At 38.8% G+C, this 17528-nt stretch overlaps 2 protein-coding genes across 10 annotated transcripts; both read left to right on the forward strand.

Moving 5' to 3' along the window:
• The first annotated feature begins 327 nt into the window (after nt 1–327).
• On the forward strand, nt 328–11716 carry LOC119006032. Of its 7 annotated transcripts, none has more exons than XM_037074352.1 (5): nt 328–356; nt 2714–2799; nt 3519–3657; nt 4491–4729; nt 5141–6485. In XM_037074352.1, exons 2-5 carry the CDS (start codon nt 2731–2733, stop codon nt 5447–5449), a joined length of 756 nt encoding a protein of 251 aa, XP_036930247.1. In that variant the 5' UTR covers nt 328–356; nt 2714–2730; the 3' UTR covers nt 5450–6485. The 7 variants fall into 7 exon arrangements, with proteins under 7 accessions (XP_036930247.1, XP_036930248.1, XP_036930246.1 ...); XM_037074353.1 differs by lacking the exon at nt 328–356 and adding an exon at nt 462–541; XM_037074351.1 differs by lacking the exon at nt 328–356 and adding an exon at nt 2298–2591.
• On the forward strand, nt 8546–16435 carry LOC119006034. Of its 3 annotated transcripts, none has more exons than XM_037074357.1 (5): nt 8546–8610; nt 13814–13995; nt 14413–14551; nt 15383–15627; nt 16105–16435. In XM_037074357.1, the coding sequence occupies exons 2-5, from the start codon at nt 13903–13905 to the stop codon at nt 16396–16398; spliced, it is 771 nt and encodes a 256-aa protein (XP_036930252.1). In that variant the 5' UTR covers nt 8546–8610; nt 13814–13902; the 3' UTR covers nt 16399–16435. The 3 variants fall into 3 exon arrangements, with proteins under 3 accessions (XP_036930252.1, XP_036930254.1, XP_036930253.1); XM_037074359.1 differs by lacking the exon at nt 8546–8610 and adding an exon at nt 13093–13172 and having other exon boundaries at nt 13910–13995; XM_037074358.1 differs by lacking the exon at nt 8546–8610 and adding an exon at nt 13166–13218 and having other exon boundaries at nt 13910–13995.
• Nucleotides 16436–17528: the final 1093 nt, after the last annotated feature.

Here is a 17528-nt window from a genome sequence, read left to right on the forward strand (position 1 = left end):
AATCATGCATATAAGCCCAGAACCTACAATGTATTGGAAAGCTACTGTTAAAGTAACTCCTAGATAAATTAGAACTGGAGGAAGAAGAGCAGAGTCAGCTCAAAGTTAACAAAGTTTAATGTTGTACAAGAGGACAAATCACAAAGCAACAACACGTGTTTGTTACAGGGTAACAAACATGGTAAAAAATATGGTAAAACTTGAATCAACAGGAGGAAAGCTTGATATGAATCTGTCTACTGTGGGTGTGTCTTAACACTCTATTTCACAGACAGTTACTGTGTCTGCATACAGAGAGGAAGTTCAGAGAGGGTGAGTACTCAGAACTAGGGTAGAAAAACAATTTATATTAAGAGGTATAAGACCTATTAAGTCCGTTACATCTATTCTAAATCACTGTGTATATTTGTGTGTGTGTGTGTGTGTGTGTGTGTGTGTGTGTGTGTGTGTGTGTGTGTGTGTGTGTGTGTGTGTGTGTGCGTGTGTGTGTGTGTAAAGCTAATTTCTATCATACAATCATCATCTTCTCAAAACATCATTGGTAAGTCTGTTACAGTGGGGTTTTATCTAGACCAGGGGTCTCAAGCTCGCGGCCCGCGGGCCAACTGCGGCCCGCAGGACGATAGTTTGTGGCCCCCGCCTTCATATGAAAGTTTAATGTTAGTGCGGCCCGCGGATTTGATATGAATGCTGTCCTGATTTATGCTTCTCTGTATCCGTCGGTATGCAACGACGCAGAGCCCTCTGCGTCATAGCGTACCCTCTCCGACCCCCTCTCCGTCAGCTTACGAGCACCTCCCCAAACAACAGAGAGCTCACGGAGACCGCATCGCTCTGATTGGTCCGCTAGAGTTACCTCATTTCCGGAATCCCGATTTGCCGGCCGTATTCCTTCCACAACAATAACGTCGCCACTCGTCTCCTCTTTAGTTCTCGTCTCAATATTTACAATAAAAATGTCGATCAGTTCCAGTTCCAACAAATGTCTTCTCTGTGTCTCCATTGTTCGTTGTTGGTAGAGGAACGAGGCCGGGCCGTAAATAAACTAGTTGATAATCCTAACGGAAAGAAACGTATCGCCCTCTATTGTTAGCGCTAGCTCCATGCTAGCCACGAGCCGAACTTTATTAATAACTTTTAATTTATTTAATTTAATGTTAAACTATATTCAACATTGTTGGGCACCACAAACACTTCGTGTTTCCATGGTTTCTGACCTTCAACCAATCACGAACTGTGCCGTGCTTGACGTCATATGCAAGCGCAGGACCCCAAGCCGATCTGGCGCCGGCGGAAATAACACACATTGCAGAAATGACGTTCTCCGTGTGTCGGCTAAACACTGAAACTGAAACGTCAACGCGACAGTGACACCAAGTGGAATTATATGTTCCATTGTTGTTCAGAAAGTTAAAGGTTAAAGAACTGTTAATACAGACATTTGAATCTGAATAATAATAATTAGATTTCTCTAGTCAGCAACTACATGTTTCTTAAGTCTTCTATATCTGCTGTATTATTATTATTATTATTATTATTATTATTATTATTATTATTATTATTATTATTTTATACATATTATTATTATTATGTCATGTCATGTCATTGTCCGTAACCGCTTATCCCTTTCCAAGGGGTCACTGGGTGTTGCTGCTGGAGCCAATCCCAGCTTTTGTCTCAGGGCGAGGGCAGGGCACTCACTGGATAAGTCGCCAGCTCATCGCAGGGCCCTCACTGATGAGCAATGTGGGGTTCAGTATCTTGCTCAAGGACACTTTGACATGCAGCTCAGCCTTGCCCGGAGCTGGGATTTGAACTAGCAACCTTTCGATCTCTAGTCGACCTGCTCTACCCACTGAACTACAGCCGCCCCATTATTATTATTATTATTATTATTATTATTATTATTATTATTATTATTATTATTATTATTATTATATATTTATATATTAAATATGACACCATATATCAAAATTTTAATATGACATAAAACATTTTCTTCATGTCATAAGACATGACATTTTACGAATACGACATTTTATTTATTTATTACTGATTGATTTATTTATTTTCTTATTAATTCTTCATTTGTTTATTTTTTTCATCTTATTTTGTGTTAAAAATAAAAATAAAGACATTTGAGAACATTGGAATGTTTTTATCAGAGCTTTTCTTGTGGAAAACCTGATGCGGCCCAGCCTCACCCAGACTCTGCCTCCAGTGGCCCCCAGGTAAATTGAGTTTGAGACCCCTGATCTAGACCCAAAATGCAGAGACCAGAGGCTGGGAATCAGGTTTAAGGGATTTTTTTCAGGGCGGAGTTTTTAGTGGCAGTAGTGGATGAGGAGGGCTGGCTGGGCTGTCAGGTGGCAGCATGCAGGATCTCAGGTGAGCTGGTGGAGCAGAAGGGAGAGACAATTCCTTCTGCACACGAGGGGAGAAAATACAGAAGCATGAGACGAAGATCTGAACAGAAAAACACAAGAAAGGCGTGAGAAAAATCTCAGCAGTAGATAATACTTTGAAGATAGTGAATCTAATAGAAAGTGGCTCTGATATAATCACCATACGGGACGGAACAACTCCTCCATGTGAGTGTGAAACAGTCAGTGAACAGGCTGCAGCTAACAGGGAGACAGAACCAGTGATTGTGGCTGTTTTGATGACATGTTGTGATGAAATGCTCCATGTTCTCCTGCTCTCACCATGTCAGCTCTCCACTGTGCAACAATGAACAGCTTGATCTCGGTTGCTGTGATCCTTCAGCTGGTGATCACAGGAATAAAGACTGATGGGCAGGTAAGCTACTTTCACATCACTATTGAATTTAAACTGTCACATTCTGTTTATACTGAACAGAAGTTTATGGTCGTAAACAGGATGTGGACACAGTATCTCTGTTCTCTGTGAGGATAAAGAGCTCATGAACTCACTATCTTATATATATATTTAGTAACACTTTATAAAATGTCATATCATTAAAATAAACATATATTAAATTATCATATATAATACAAAATGTAAAATTACACTTAAGTTAATATTAATTTCACTGTTAAGAATTGAAATGCTTCATAAATGATTTATCAGCAGTTGTTTATTGGAAAGTTGCAGTTGATGTTCCTACTACTGTGTAATTGGTTCCTAAATCCTGTGCAGGTCATTTATAATAAATTTTTGGACGTCATTAGATTTTGCTTAATGAATGTTTAATGAACCGTTTCATTGTTTCTTAACAGTGAAATGTGAAAAAATAACTTACCACATTTCATTTGACGGGTTGATTTGTTGACTTTTCTCCTCTTCCTCGGTTCTGAGTCCAGTTTTCATGTATTTGCTGGAACTGAAAAAATGTCCTAAGTACTTAATGAAATGTTTGTCTCAAGCTGAAAGAGGGCAGAGATTCACTTCACTGTAGAAACAGCAAAATAACTCACTTGAGAAGTTCATTAAAGTTTTGCCACTTTCCAGTGTATTAGTGGATATTTTCATTCATCTCTGGTTTCTTCTGTTCACAGTATCAATTTGGAGATATAATTGAGTTTCCGAGGTACTGTATGGAGGGCATGCCAATATACAGTCACTTTGCTGTCTACGTGGGCCCAGAGAGCGGGGTGAACGTTGGCCAAGGTGATAATGACATATTTCACCGCACAGGTAAGTGTAGGAAACCTCAAAATAAAAGTATGCAAATTTAATGATAGTATTACTCAAGATTAACAAAAAGAAACCAGCAAAACCATTTTAATGAAACATATCTATAAAGAATCTGTGACATCAAAGTAAATCTTGTTTGTTTGATGGTGTTGAATGTTTTATTACTCAAAGTTCCACATGAAGTTTGTATAAGAAGACAACAGTGGAACATAGTCGGGTGCTTTTGCCCCGTTCTTGATTATTTTATATAATTTCAAGTTATTACCAGAAGTCAGTGAGTCAGTCAAGATTCTCCTCACAGATAATCTCCACTCTGTGATGTGTGAAGCTAAACTAACTGTGTAGCAGTAAGAAGCTGATATTAGGCTACAAACATTACAAGTTGTAAAGTCAGAGTTAGAACAGTGTGGAACTAAAGTGGCCTGTAAAGACGGACTAGTGAGTAGATGAGTCTCCGTGTTGTTGTGAGGACGTTTAATTAACAACCTCTCACCAAAACTCCAACAAGGCCCAACCACACCTGCACATGGGTGGAATAGATCAGGTTTCTGCTGCAGATCAGACGTGCACAGTGTCCTGAGGCTTCTGCTCTTTTTCCAGCATAGACAGGAAGAAAGACCCAAAGGTTCAGACGGCTTTTTACTGAAAAAGATGTCTGACGTCTGACTAATATTGACTTTTTATCAAATTGAACCTGACTGGCTCACTGTTGTACAGCTACAATACCCTGTTTGTGCAAAAGAAGAAAGAAAAGAACAAATAAAATACAGGAGGAGCATGAGTTTGTATTAAGTTCGTGGACAATATTTCTAAAACTTTATTCTCACAAACAGATTGGAAAGGGAAGGAATATGTCTGTGAATTCGATAAACTTAACGAGACAATATGGAATTCAGTTGACAAGGAGAAGAATTACCTTGACTTTGAAGTTCCAGCTGGAAACAGAACAACTGACAAGATTAAGGAAAGAATCAAAGAAATGGAAAAAAAGTGTGAAAAATATACTTACTTATCCAGCAACTGTGAACACCTTGTTACCTATGTGCGCTATGGCAGACGGCTCTCACTGCAGGTAAGTGGCAGATTAAACAGTTTTAACATAAAGGTTTTTATTATTTTTTTTATAAGGTAACCAGTGAAGGGTTTTGATGAGTAGTAGCACTATAGACCAATATTTTTAATATCCACCATATCTGAGCATTTTGCTGAGAAGTGTGGAAGAAACTCCAAACCACACCTGCTGACTCACAAATCAAAACAAGAAGCTGAACGTGACGATGCACCTGGTCAATAATTCATCAACTGAAGGAACATCCTCATCTCATGATGATACATGAGCCAGATACAGATAATATTACAGCATCTGACCAAGTACTCCTCATTCACCTCTCTGGACCTGTCTCTCCATCTGTACACACACTGTTGTTACACAGTAACACTGAACTTCCATCTGTTCTGTGTTTTATTCTTATTTTGTTCACAGAAAGGAACACACTTCGGATATATTCTTCCTCTGGTAAACAGACTCAAAAATGAAGAAATAGAAGAGCAATATGAAGCTGTCCTGAAAATCTCTGTAGAAGCACTCAGAAATAAAACACGCAATGCAGAGAATAATGAAGATCTCTGTTCAAATGATGCCCCCAAACCTGACATCCCGACAGGCAAACTGTCAGCCTGTTGCATTGCTCTTGCTATCTTCTGCTGTGTCCTCAGTTGTTTATGTGTGGGGTGGATTGTGAAATGCTTCATTATCAAGAAAAGTAGGGCGTGTTCACAGGAGGGAGTGTAGAGATTTACTTCAGGACCGTCTTGCATCAAGGATCATAATGGATTTGCTATCTGTTTAGTGTTTTCAGGGTTAGGGTTACGTCTTATTTTCCAGTATTAAATTGGAAAGTTGCAGTAAAAAATGAAACAGGAGCAACTGTTAATCAGGTCACAGTCCTGCTGTGAGCAGTTTTAAAGTGAAGGACTTTCTACTGAAGGAAAAGTCAAAATGAAAACTCTGTTGTGTAACGAACCAGAGTAAACCTTTTTTATTTTAATCTACTTATTTTAATGTTTGTTTCTTAAAGTCCTCCTGCTTGTTTTTAATGCAATTTTTAATGTTTTTTTGATGCAAGTTTTGATGTTTTTTGATGATGGGATAATTTTCTCGAGATCTCGTGATAACAAAACTTTGTTTTCCTGAGTTAACGATATGATTAATTTGAAATCTTGAGAAAACAAAAAGATAGTGTAGTATATTAAATCATCATTCAGTGTAGCAGTGTCAGAGGAGCAGGAGCATATCGATCACTGTGTCACATACCTTTTCAACCAAGGCCTGACAGGATGATATAGCATTATGTCTTGCTATTACAGATAATATACACATTAATGTGCGTAATCTAAGAATCTAAGAAGGTTAGCAAGGCTTCAGCTATATCGGCGGCGCAATCTAAGTGAGCCTGACGTCGTCGTTGTAGCATCCTCGCTGAATGATGGTCAGACTCTAACTGATGATGTTTGACGCTAAATAAGTCCCACGTTTAGGGTCTAATATAATCAATGAAATAATAACCTGGCTTCAGAGAATATCAGTAAACTATGAATGCATGGCTGCTTAGGGCTTCTGTAATTTCTAATGTCTTTTACATTATTTTATTTTTTTTTATTTTTAATGTTTTTTTTAATGTAATTTGCATGCTCCTGTTAAGCACTCTGAGTTGCCTTTTGTCTGAATTATCTATACAAATAAACTTGCCTTGTCTAATTTGAACTATTTCTAATAAGACTCACATGACGTGAGATGTTATATGAAATAAAAATGAATGAGCAAGAACTGTTTGTCTCTTATTGGTGCATTTTGTTCAGTTTTTGAATGACAATATTATTTGTATTCTCTTCTTTGACACCAGCTGATGGCAGCCAAACATTTAACACAACTCCACATGTGGTGACTTGTGGTAAACACAATTAAAGATGGTGGATCGTATTTTATTTATTATATAGTCTGTGTGCAAGATGAGCTGATCAAACAAACTGAGATTCATAAAGATCACCAGTGACAGAAATGATAATTCAGTTACTTAATCGATTAATTGCCACTAAAATTAGCTGCATGTCAGATTTAATTCAGACCTGAACTTCTGCTTACACATGTCAGAAGTCACTCTTCTCAACCGGCCATCAACAAAAACTGTGTGCTGAGTTCAGACTGATTGTTCTGTCACAGTGTGGAGACGATCAGCTGAACATCAGGTTGAGACGTCACATGTTCTTGTTGGATATGTTTATTCATTTCATACATGCTCACACTCTGATGTCTGCCATGATTGTGAGCTAACAGGCACATAGTGGTCCATCATTGGTGCAGCCTGAGGTTACAACAGTCTTATACGTGTGTTACAATCTGCATTAGTCCTTTAACAAAAACATTTAAACACTGTATGAACTACAATGATTAACATTTAATATACACATTGAAAGTACAAGTTCATGTCATTTCAGGTTAGAGAGCAAGCTGGATGTCATTAAAAAAAACAATTCATTATCCTCCACTGGTTCACCTTCATACAGTGCTTCAGACTGTTTACCTGAGTGTGTGTCTGTATGAGGTGTGTCTCTTCCGAGCATTCGCCGATATGAAAATTAATATGATAATTAAAAACGTGCATCTAATAACATAATGCTTAACAACAACGTGCTTTGGAGGAGAAATCACAACACAGCACCACGTGTTTGTGACTCGAACCAGCAGCTCGGTGTGGATCCGTGTTCTGTGGGTGTGTCTCTGATTCTCAGACAGTGACTGTGTCTGCTCAGTGATGACGTATCCCCGGATCAATAACTCATAAGCGAAACATCGTTAAACCACAGACACGATTCTGTCCTTCAGTAGTCAGGCAGACAACCAGCTACAGCCGTGTTCTCATCACAACGAGCTCCTGGCTGGACGTGAGCATCAGTCTGTGGTCAGCAGGGACCGTCCACAAAGGGCAGAACACATTCAATAACTTCATTATTAATCAGTGTAGCGTCATTAAAATCCCTCCACACATCAGTGAACTCCTGCTGGTTGTTCTACACCTGTTGGTTTGGGGAAGAAAAAAAAAGTGCTTTGCCATAATTCTGGAAATAATATTCGAAAACTTCACTGATATATTACAGAAAGTGTTGCAGGAGGTACAGAGAGCTTCACATGATGATACTGTCCTGTTTGAGAACAATGCAGCCTTCATCTGATTGGCTCAAAGGCAGCCGTGACGTCATACAGGTGTAGCATAACCAGCAGGAGGCCACTGATGTGCGCAGTGATTTTAATGACACTACAGTGAATAATAATGAAGTTACTGAATTTTTTTTGTTGCATCTGTTTTCGGTGCTGCACTTTGTGGACGGTCCCTGCTGACCACAGAGGTTAATGTGATTAGTGAAGTCGGAGGAGCTCGTTGTGATGAGAACAGCTGGTTGTCTACCTGACAGCTGCAGGAGAGACTCGTCTGCGGGTTTTAGCTCACGAGTTATCGATCCGGGAGGTTCCGATCTGTCAATATAGTTCCAACTTCACCGAACTGGAGGGTGAGTACTCAGAACCAGGACAGAAAACTTATTTTAAGAGGTGTAAGACTTCAAATCAAGTGTGTGTGTGTGTGTGTGTGTGTGTGTGTGTGTGTTCACCATCTTCTCAGAACATCATTGGTCTCAGTGGGTTCTTGGTGTTGCTGCTTGTAGATCCTGGATCGTGCTCAGGCCTTGTGATGGCGCAGTCTGTTTGACAGGAAGTAACGGAGTGTTGGGAAGGGAGAGGCTCTTCCTTCTGCACACGAGGGGAGAAAATATTAAAAAAAAACATGAGCAGTAGATAATACTTTGAAGATAGTGAATCTAATAGAAAGTGGCTCTGATATAATCACCATACGGGACGGAACAACTCCTCCATGTGAGTGTGAAACAGTCAGTGAACAGGCTGCAGCTAACAGGGAGACAGAACCAGTGATTGTGGCTGTTTTGATGACATGTTGTGATGAAATGCTCCATGTTCTCCTGCTCTCACCATGTCAGCTCTCCACTGTGCAACAATGAACAGCTTGATCTCGGTTGCTGTGATCCTTCAGCTGGTGATCTCAGGAATAAAGACTGATGGGCAGGTAAGCTACTTTCACATCACTATTGAATTTAAACTGTCACATTGTGTTTATATTGAACAGAAGTTTATGGTCGTAAACAGGATGTGGACACAGTATCTCTGTTCTCTGTGAGGATAATGAGCTCATGAACTCACTATCTTATATATATATATTTAGTAACACTTTATAAAATGTCATATCGTTAAAATAAATGTAAATATATCATCATATATCATTAAAAAAATGCAAATGTTTAGTTAAGTAAACTTTAGTTAATATTAATTTCACTGTTAAGAATTGAAATGTGTCATAAATTATTTATCAGCAGTTGTTTATTGGAAAATAAATTCATAAATCCTGTCATTAGATTTTGCTTAATGAATGTTTAATGAACCATTTCATTGTTTTTTTTTACCGTGAAATGTGAAAAAATAACTTACCACATTTCATTTGACGGGTTGATTTGTTGACTTTTCTCCTCTTCCTCGGTTCTGAGTCCAGTTTTCATGTATTTGCTGAAACTGAAATTATTTCCTAAGTAATTATAGAAATATTTGTTAAAGCTGAAAGAGGGCAGAGATTCAGTTCACTGTAGAAACAGCAAAATAACTCACTTATTTAAAGTTTTGCCACTTCTTACTGTATTAGTGGATATTTTCATGATTTGATATCACATATCCATGTGTGTTATGTTGTCAGTCTGATTGTTGTGATGTGCTGAATGTGCTAACTGAATGTTAAAGTCCATAAAAACATTTTGTTTTAAAAAGGCATCTCTGGTTTCTTCTGTTCACAGTATCAATTTGGAGATATAATTGAGTTTCCGAGGAAATGTATCGGGAAGAAGCCAACGTTCAGTCACTTTGCTGTCTACGTGGGCCCAGAGAGCGGGGTGAACGTTGGCCAAGGTGATAATGACATATTTCACCGCACAGGTACGTGTCAGAAACCTCAAAATAAAAGTATGCAAATTTAATGATATTATTACTCAGGATTAATAAAAAGAAACCAGCAAAACCATTTTAATGAAACATATCTATAAAGAATCTGTGTGACATCAAAGTTTGTTCATGAAGTTTGTATAAGAAGACAACAGTGGAACATAGTCGGGTGCTTTTGCCTCGTTCTTGAATATTTTATATAATTTCACATAATTACCAGAAGTCAGTCCACTCTGTGATGTGTGAAGCTAAACTAACTGTGTAGCAGTCAGAAGCTGATGTTAGGCTACAAACAGACGACATCACGTTTGTCTGACGACTTTTTATCAAACTGAACTTGACTGGCTCACTGTTGTACAGCTACAACCCTGCAAAAGAAGAAAGAAAAGAACAAGTAGAATACAGGAGGAACATGAGTTTGTATTAAGTTTGTGTTTGACAACATTTCTACAACTTTTTTTCTCATGAACAGCTCAGAGAAAGAAGAGATTTATCTGTGAATTTGGCAAACTTGACAAGACCAGAAGGAAATCGATTGACGAGAAGAAGAATTACCTCGACGATTACATTCCAGCTGGAGACAGAACAACAGACAAGATTAAGGGAAGAATCGAACTCAAGAAAAAAGAGTGTGGAAAATATAAAGTCCTCACCAACAACTGTGAACACCTTGCTACCTTTGTGCGCTATAACATATCACTCTCACTGCAGGTAAGTGGCAGATTAAACAGTTGTAACATAAAGGTTTTTATTATTTTTTATAAGGTAACCAGTGAAGGTTTTTGATGAGTAGTAGCACTATAGACCAATATTTTTAATATCCACCGTATCTGAGCATTTTGCTGAGAAGTGTGGAAGAAAATCCAAACCACACCTGCTGACTTACAAATCAAAACAAGAAGCTGAACGTGACGATGCACCTGGTCAATAATTCATCAACTGAAGGAACATCCTCATCTCATGATGATACATGAGCCAGATACAAATAATATTACAGCATCTGACCAAGTACTCCTCATTCACCTCTCTGGACCTGTCTCTCCATCTGTACACACACTGTGTTTACACAGTAACACTGAACTTCCATCTGTTCTGTGTTTTATTCTTATTTTGTTCACAGAATGGAACACGTGCTGGATGTGTTCTTAAGAAACAGATGGACCAGGCCAAACTACAGGAAATACAAGCGAGAATTGACGAAGTCAGAAACAGAGATTTCGACACAATTGAAGAAACAGATGAGAACAACAACACTCTCTGTTCAAATGACGCCAGCAGACAAGTATCTTGGTGGTCGGTCCTGTCAGCCTGTGTTGCTCTCTGCTGTCTCCTCAGTGGTTCATGTGGTTTCTGAAATGCTTCCCCATCAAGAAAAGAAGTGCATGTGTTGACAGGTGGGAGTGTTAGTGTTAGTGTCAGCAGCTTGTTTTTTTACTGCTCGGCCTTTTTAAAGCGTTCACACATTTCTCCTTTTTATTCTCACCAGCAGGGACTTGAATGTAAAGACAGCCATCTTTAATCACCTCTGCTCTTTATCTTCTTCCTCTGTTGGCTGTTATTGATCACAGTTAATGTGGGTAATGCCTGTTTGTCTGATCATAAGTCATAATCATAATCTGATCATCATGATGATTTGCTTACTGTTTAGTGTTTTCAGGCCATGCAGAAGGTTAGACTGTATTTACTCAGGTTTTGAGCTGCATCAGTCTGTTGGATTAACTCCGACATCTCTGTAAATGAAGTGGAACTGAGTGGAATCTTGTTTCAGGTTCTGATCCTGATTCCTAAAACTACTGACTCCACTTTGCATCTTAATGTCTTCTTACTTGTTTTTGCACTTTTTCACGTCTTTTAAATGAATTTTTTCATGTCTGTAATGTAATTTGCACTCTGAGCTGCCTCGTGTCTGAATTATCTATACAAATAAACTTGCCTTGTCTGATGGGAACTATTTCTAATAAGACTCACATGATGTGAGGTCTTATATGAAATAAAGATAAATGAGCAAGAACTGTGTGTCTCTTATTGCCTCATTTGGTTTCATTTTTTTGCAGTTTAATTCTTGTGTTCTCTTCTTCTCACCAGCTGATGGCAGCCAAACATTTAACACAACTCCACATGTGGCGTGTTGTGGTTAACACGATTAATTAACTAAAATTAGCTGCACGTCAGTCACATAAAACTTACTGATTATGGGGGGAAAAAAGTCAAAACTATTTAACGGTCGTAGAACAGATGGACCCAAAAGTTGACGCCAAACAGGAAGTCTGTTTGAAAGGTGAATTTATGCACCACAGAGGAATCGCTGGCAGGTGGAGGTGGTTCCCAGGGTGGTGCAGGTGGCCGTTCTGATTGGCGGTGTGCTAGCGAATCAGCGCGGTTTGTGGGAGGGGCGGAAAAACTGTATACGCTTTGTTTGTCCACGCTCCCAGTTCCGTCATTCCCTGTTGTCATGGTTTGCAGTGCTGGCGTGACTAGTTGTTAATGTCCGTTCAGGATGAATTAATCTGTGTTCGTTTGGTAATGCCTCGCTGCATGTTTAGTATGCAGCTGTTTTTACATGAAATAGTTAAGTTTCGTTTTGATCAAATGTAAACAGAGTTGCGTGCAAAAGCCTCTTGTTTACGACTCACAACACGAGCGCCACCCGCTTATTGCAGGTCGCGCAAGCGCAGAACGTACACGCTACAGTGGAGTAGGCAGCACGTAGAAGCGGTGTGTTTCAATGCATCAAAGTAATTATATTAGTTTTAAAAGAAGTAACTAGTAACTGTAACTAATTACTAATGTTCAGTAACTTGCCCAACACTGGTTACAACTGACATATTACCAACAGTCACTCATGAATATCAATTCCATGTCATTTCAGCTGGACACAACATGAAACTTTGCTCATTGTATCATCAGGGTCTCTACACATGAACACCAGCATTGAGAGCATCGATCACCCAGTACAAAAGCATTCACCAATATGAAAAATAATAAGATATGATAATAGAAAAATGTGCATCTCATAACATGATGCATAAAAGTTTGCTTGGGTTAATTTAAATAAATATATTTCCAGGGAAGTTCAGTGATTCAGTGCACAGATGTCTTTTTGGACAATAAAGTTTATCGTTAAAGTTTGAAATATCCTGCTTCTATTAGACGTCTTTGTCACAAATGACTGATGACCACGTTTTATGTGTCATGTGTCTCACTAATGTTTATTCAGGACCCTTAAACAGGCCGCTTAAATAAAAAGATGTGGATGTAGAATTATAATTAAAATGTAATTCTGGGTATAATACACTTACTGCATATTTAAATGAAGCCAATGGGATAACTGGTGTGCTTTTGCTCTGGGGTGGAGCATTCAGATGAGTCTGAGAAAGTCCCTGCAGGGCAGGACAGAGATATTATCACAGGTATTGTTCAAGAGTAGAAAAAAAAAGTTGCCACCATCTCACTGAAGAAGGTAAGACCTGTTCCAGTAACTTCTGCTGATAACAACTGAATGACAGGTATAGCGTTGAACTTCGACGTTGTGGTGTTGGTCTAAATGTCTTTATAATAACAGAAACTTGGAAAAACAGCTAAATGTTGGAAGGCGATGTATTTTTGTTCCATGTGTGAGATTTTGCTTTGTGCTTGATGCTTAATGTAATTTAAAATGTGTGTGCGTGTGTGTGTGTGTGTGTACCTATTCTGGGTGTTAAGAAGCTAATTTCTATCATACAGTCATCATCTTCTCAACACATAATTGTTGTTGTGTTGTTCAGACCCAAAATGCAGAGGGTTTAAGGAATTTATTTCAGGACAGAGTTCTTAATTGAAGTAGGAGACAAAAAGGGCTGTCAGGGCTGTCAGGTGGCAGCGTGCAGGATCTCAGGTAAACCGGTGGAGCAGGAAGCACAAGGGAGAGGCACTTTATACTGCACACTAGGCGAGAAAATACAAAAGCATTAGACAAAGCGTGGTATGAAAAAACACTGGTGTGTAGACAGAAGAAAATTCTCAGCACCAGATAATACTTTGAAGATAGCGAATACAATAGAAATGGCAGTGATATAATCGGACGGAACAGACTGGCAGTGGAGATGAGACTGTGATTAACAGGCTGCAGCTAACAGGGAGACAGAACCAGTGATTGTGGCTGTTTTGATGACATGTTGTGATGAAATGCTCCATGTTCTCCTGCTCTCACCATGTCAGCTCTCCACTGTGCAACAATGAACAGCTTGATCTCGGTTGCTGTGATCCTTCAGCTGGTGATCACAGGAATAAAGACTGATGGGAAGGTAAGCTACTTTCACATCACTATTGAATTTAAACTGTCACATTGTGTTTATATTGAACAGAAGTTTATGGTCGTAAACAGGATGTGGACACAGTATCTCTGGTCTGTAGTTATCTTAATATCACTTGATATTATTTTTAGTAACTAACACATTTTAAAAATTAAGTGATGACTCACTAAGGTAATGGAAATGTTTGTCTCAAGCTGAAAGAGGGCAGAGATTCAGTTCACTGTAGAAACAGCAAAATAACTCACTTATTTAAAGTTTTGCCACTTTTCACTGTGTTAGTGGATATTTTCATTATTTAATATTACCTAGTCACCTTTGTTATTTTGTCAGTCTGATTGTTATGTTGTGCTTTGTACTGAATGTTAAAGTTGATTAAAAAAAGGCATCTCTGGTTTCTTCTGTTCACAGTATCAATTTGGAGATATAATTGAGTTACCGAGGGCATGTATCGAGGGCATGCCTACGTTCAGTCACTTTGCTGTCTACGTGGGCCCAGAGAGCGGGGTGAACGTTGGCCAAGGTGATAATGACATATTTCACCGCACAGGTAAGTGTAGGAAACCTCAAAATAAAAGTATGCAAATTTAATGATATTATTACTCAGGATTATTAAAAGAAACCAGCAAAACCATTTTAATGAAACATATCTATTAAGAATCTGTGACATCAAGTAAATCTTGTTTGTTTGATGGTGTTGAATGTTTTATTACTCAAAGTTCCACATGAAGTTTGTATAAGAAGACAACAGTGGAACATAGTCGGGTGCTTTTGCCCCGTTCTTGAATATTTTATATAATTTCACATAATTACCAGAAGTCAGTGAGTCAGTCAAGATTCTCCTTACAGATAATCTCCACTCTGTGATGTGTGAAGCTAAACTAACTGTGTAGCAGTAAGAAGCTGATATTAGGCTACAAACATTACAAGTTGTAAAGTCAGAGTTAGAACAGTGTGGAACTAAAGTGGCCTGTAAAGACGGACTAGTGAGTAGATGAGTCTCCGTGTTGCTGTGAGGACGTTTAATTAACAACCTCTCACCAAAACTCCAACAAGGCCCAACCACACCTGCACATGGGTGGAATAGATCAGGTTTCTGCTGCAGATCAGACGTGCACAGTGTCCTGAGGCTTCTGATCTTTTTCCAGCATAGACAGGAAGAAAGACCCAAAGGTTCAGACGGCTTTTTACCAAAAAAGATGTCTGATGTCTGACTAATATTGACTTTTTATCAAATTGAACCTGACTGGCTCACTGTTGTACAGCTACAATACCCTGTTTGTGCAAAAGAAGAAAGAAAAGAACAAGTAGAATACAGGAGGAGCATGAGTTTGTATTAAGTTTTTGGACAAGATTTCTAAATATTTATTCTCACAAACAGATAGTAGAGAGAGGGAAGATGTCTGTGAATTTGGTAAACTTGATGAGACACAACGGAAATCGATTGACGAGAAGAAGAATTACCTTGACGATGACGACGAATATCCAGCTGGAAACAGAACAACAGACAAGATTAAGGAAAGAATCAAAGAAATGGAAAAAGAGTGTGGAAAATATACTTACTTATTCAACAACTGTGAACACCTTGCTACCTATGTGCGCTATGGCAGACGGCTCTCACTGCAGGTAAGTGGCAGATTAAACAGTTGTAACATAAAGGTTTTTATTATTTTTTTTTATAAGGTAACCAGTGAAGGTTTTTGATGAGTAGTAGCACTATAGACCAATATTTTTAATATCCACCGTATCTGAGCATTTGGATGAGAAGTGTGGAAGAAAATCCAAACCACACCTGCTGACTTACAAATCAAAACACAAACCAAATACAAGAAACCTGCAATTCTTCAGCCGTCAGCTTACAGATACTGATGCTATCTGAGAGAAGCTGAACGTGACGATGCACCTGGTCAATAATTCATCAACTGAAGGAACATCCTCATCTCATGATGATACATGAGCCAGATAAAAATAATATTACAGCATCTGACCAAGTACTCCTCATTCACCTCTCTGGACCTGTCTCTCCATCTGTACACACACTGTGTTTACACAGTAACATTGAACTTCCATCTGTTCTGTGATTTATTCTTATTTTGTTCACAGAAAGGAACACGCTTCGGATGTATTCTTCCTCTGGCAAAAAACACCAAAGACGAAGAATTAAAAGAATATGAAGATGTCCTCAAACGTCTAGACATACTTCAAAAAAGTAATAACAATACAGAGAACGATGAAGGTCCCTGTTCAAATGATGCCCCCAAACCTGACATCCCGACAGGCAAACTGTCAGCCTGTCTTGTTCTCTTGTTCTGTCTGCTCGGTGGTTCATGTGTGTGGGGGTTTCTGAAATGCTTCTCCATCAAGAAAACAAGGGTGTATTCACCAGAGGGAGTGTAGAGATTTACTTCAGGACCGTCTTGCAGCTTTTTTATTGCTCAGCCTTTTTAAAGCGTTCACACATTTCTCCTTTTTATTCTCACCAGCAGGGACTTGAATGTAAAGACAGCCATCTTTAATCACCTCTGCTCTTTATCTTCTTCCTCTGTTGGCTGTTATTGATCACAGTTAATGTGGGTAATGCCTGTTTGTCTGATCATAAGGATCATGATGATTTGCTTACTGTTTAGTGTTTTCAGGCCATGCAGAAGGTTAGACTGTATTTACTCAGGTTTTGAGCTGCATCAGTCTGTTGGATTAACTCCGACATCTCTGTAAATGAAGTGGAACTGAGTGGAATCTTGTTTCAGGTTCTGATCCTGATTCCTAAAACTACTGACTCCACTTTGCATCTTAATGTCTTCTTACTTGTTTTTGCACTTTTTCACGTCTTTTAAATGAATTTTTTCATGTCTGTAATGTAATTTGCACTCTGAGCTGCCTCGTGTCTGAATTATCTATACAAATAAACTTGCCTTGTCTGATGGGAACTATTTCTAATAAGACTCACATGATGTGAGGTCTTATATGAAATAAAGATAAATGAGCAAGAACTGTGTGTCTCTTATTGCCTCATTTGGTTTCATTTTTTTTTGTAGTTTAATTCTTGTGTTCTCTTCTTCTCACCAGCTGATGGCAGCCAAACATTTAACACAACTCCACATGTGGCGTGTTGTGGTTAACACGATTAATTAACTAAAATTAGCTGCACGTCAGTCACATAAAACTTACTGATTATGGGGAAAAAAAGTCAAAACTATTTAACAGTCGTAGAACAGATGGACCCAAAAGTTGACGCCAAACAGGAAGTCTGTTTGAAAGGTGAATTTATGCACCACAGAGGAATCACTGGCAGGTGGAGGTGGTTCCCAGGGTGGTGCAGGTGGAGACTCACTGCTACGCAGATACCTTTAAAGGGCCAATGCAACTCATAAACAGCTGTATTTCATCTGCCAAGAAGTGATTACAGCTCCTACCTTGTGACTGAAAGGTTGTTTCTGCATCAGATTCACTTGATTTGACTCTTGGTGGTTGTATTTGACAGATTATAACACATCCAGTCATTTTGACCTGTTGAAAAACTTTTCAAG

Source organism: Acanthopagrus latus, chromosome 17 (assembly GCF_904848185.1).
Source record: "Acanthopagrus latus isolate v.2019 chromosome 17, fAcaLat1.1, whole genome shotgun sequence".
Lineage (NCBI taxonomy): Eukaryota > Metazoa > Chordata > Actinopteri > Spariformes > Sparidae > Acanthopagrus > Acanthopagrus latus.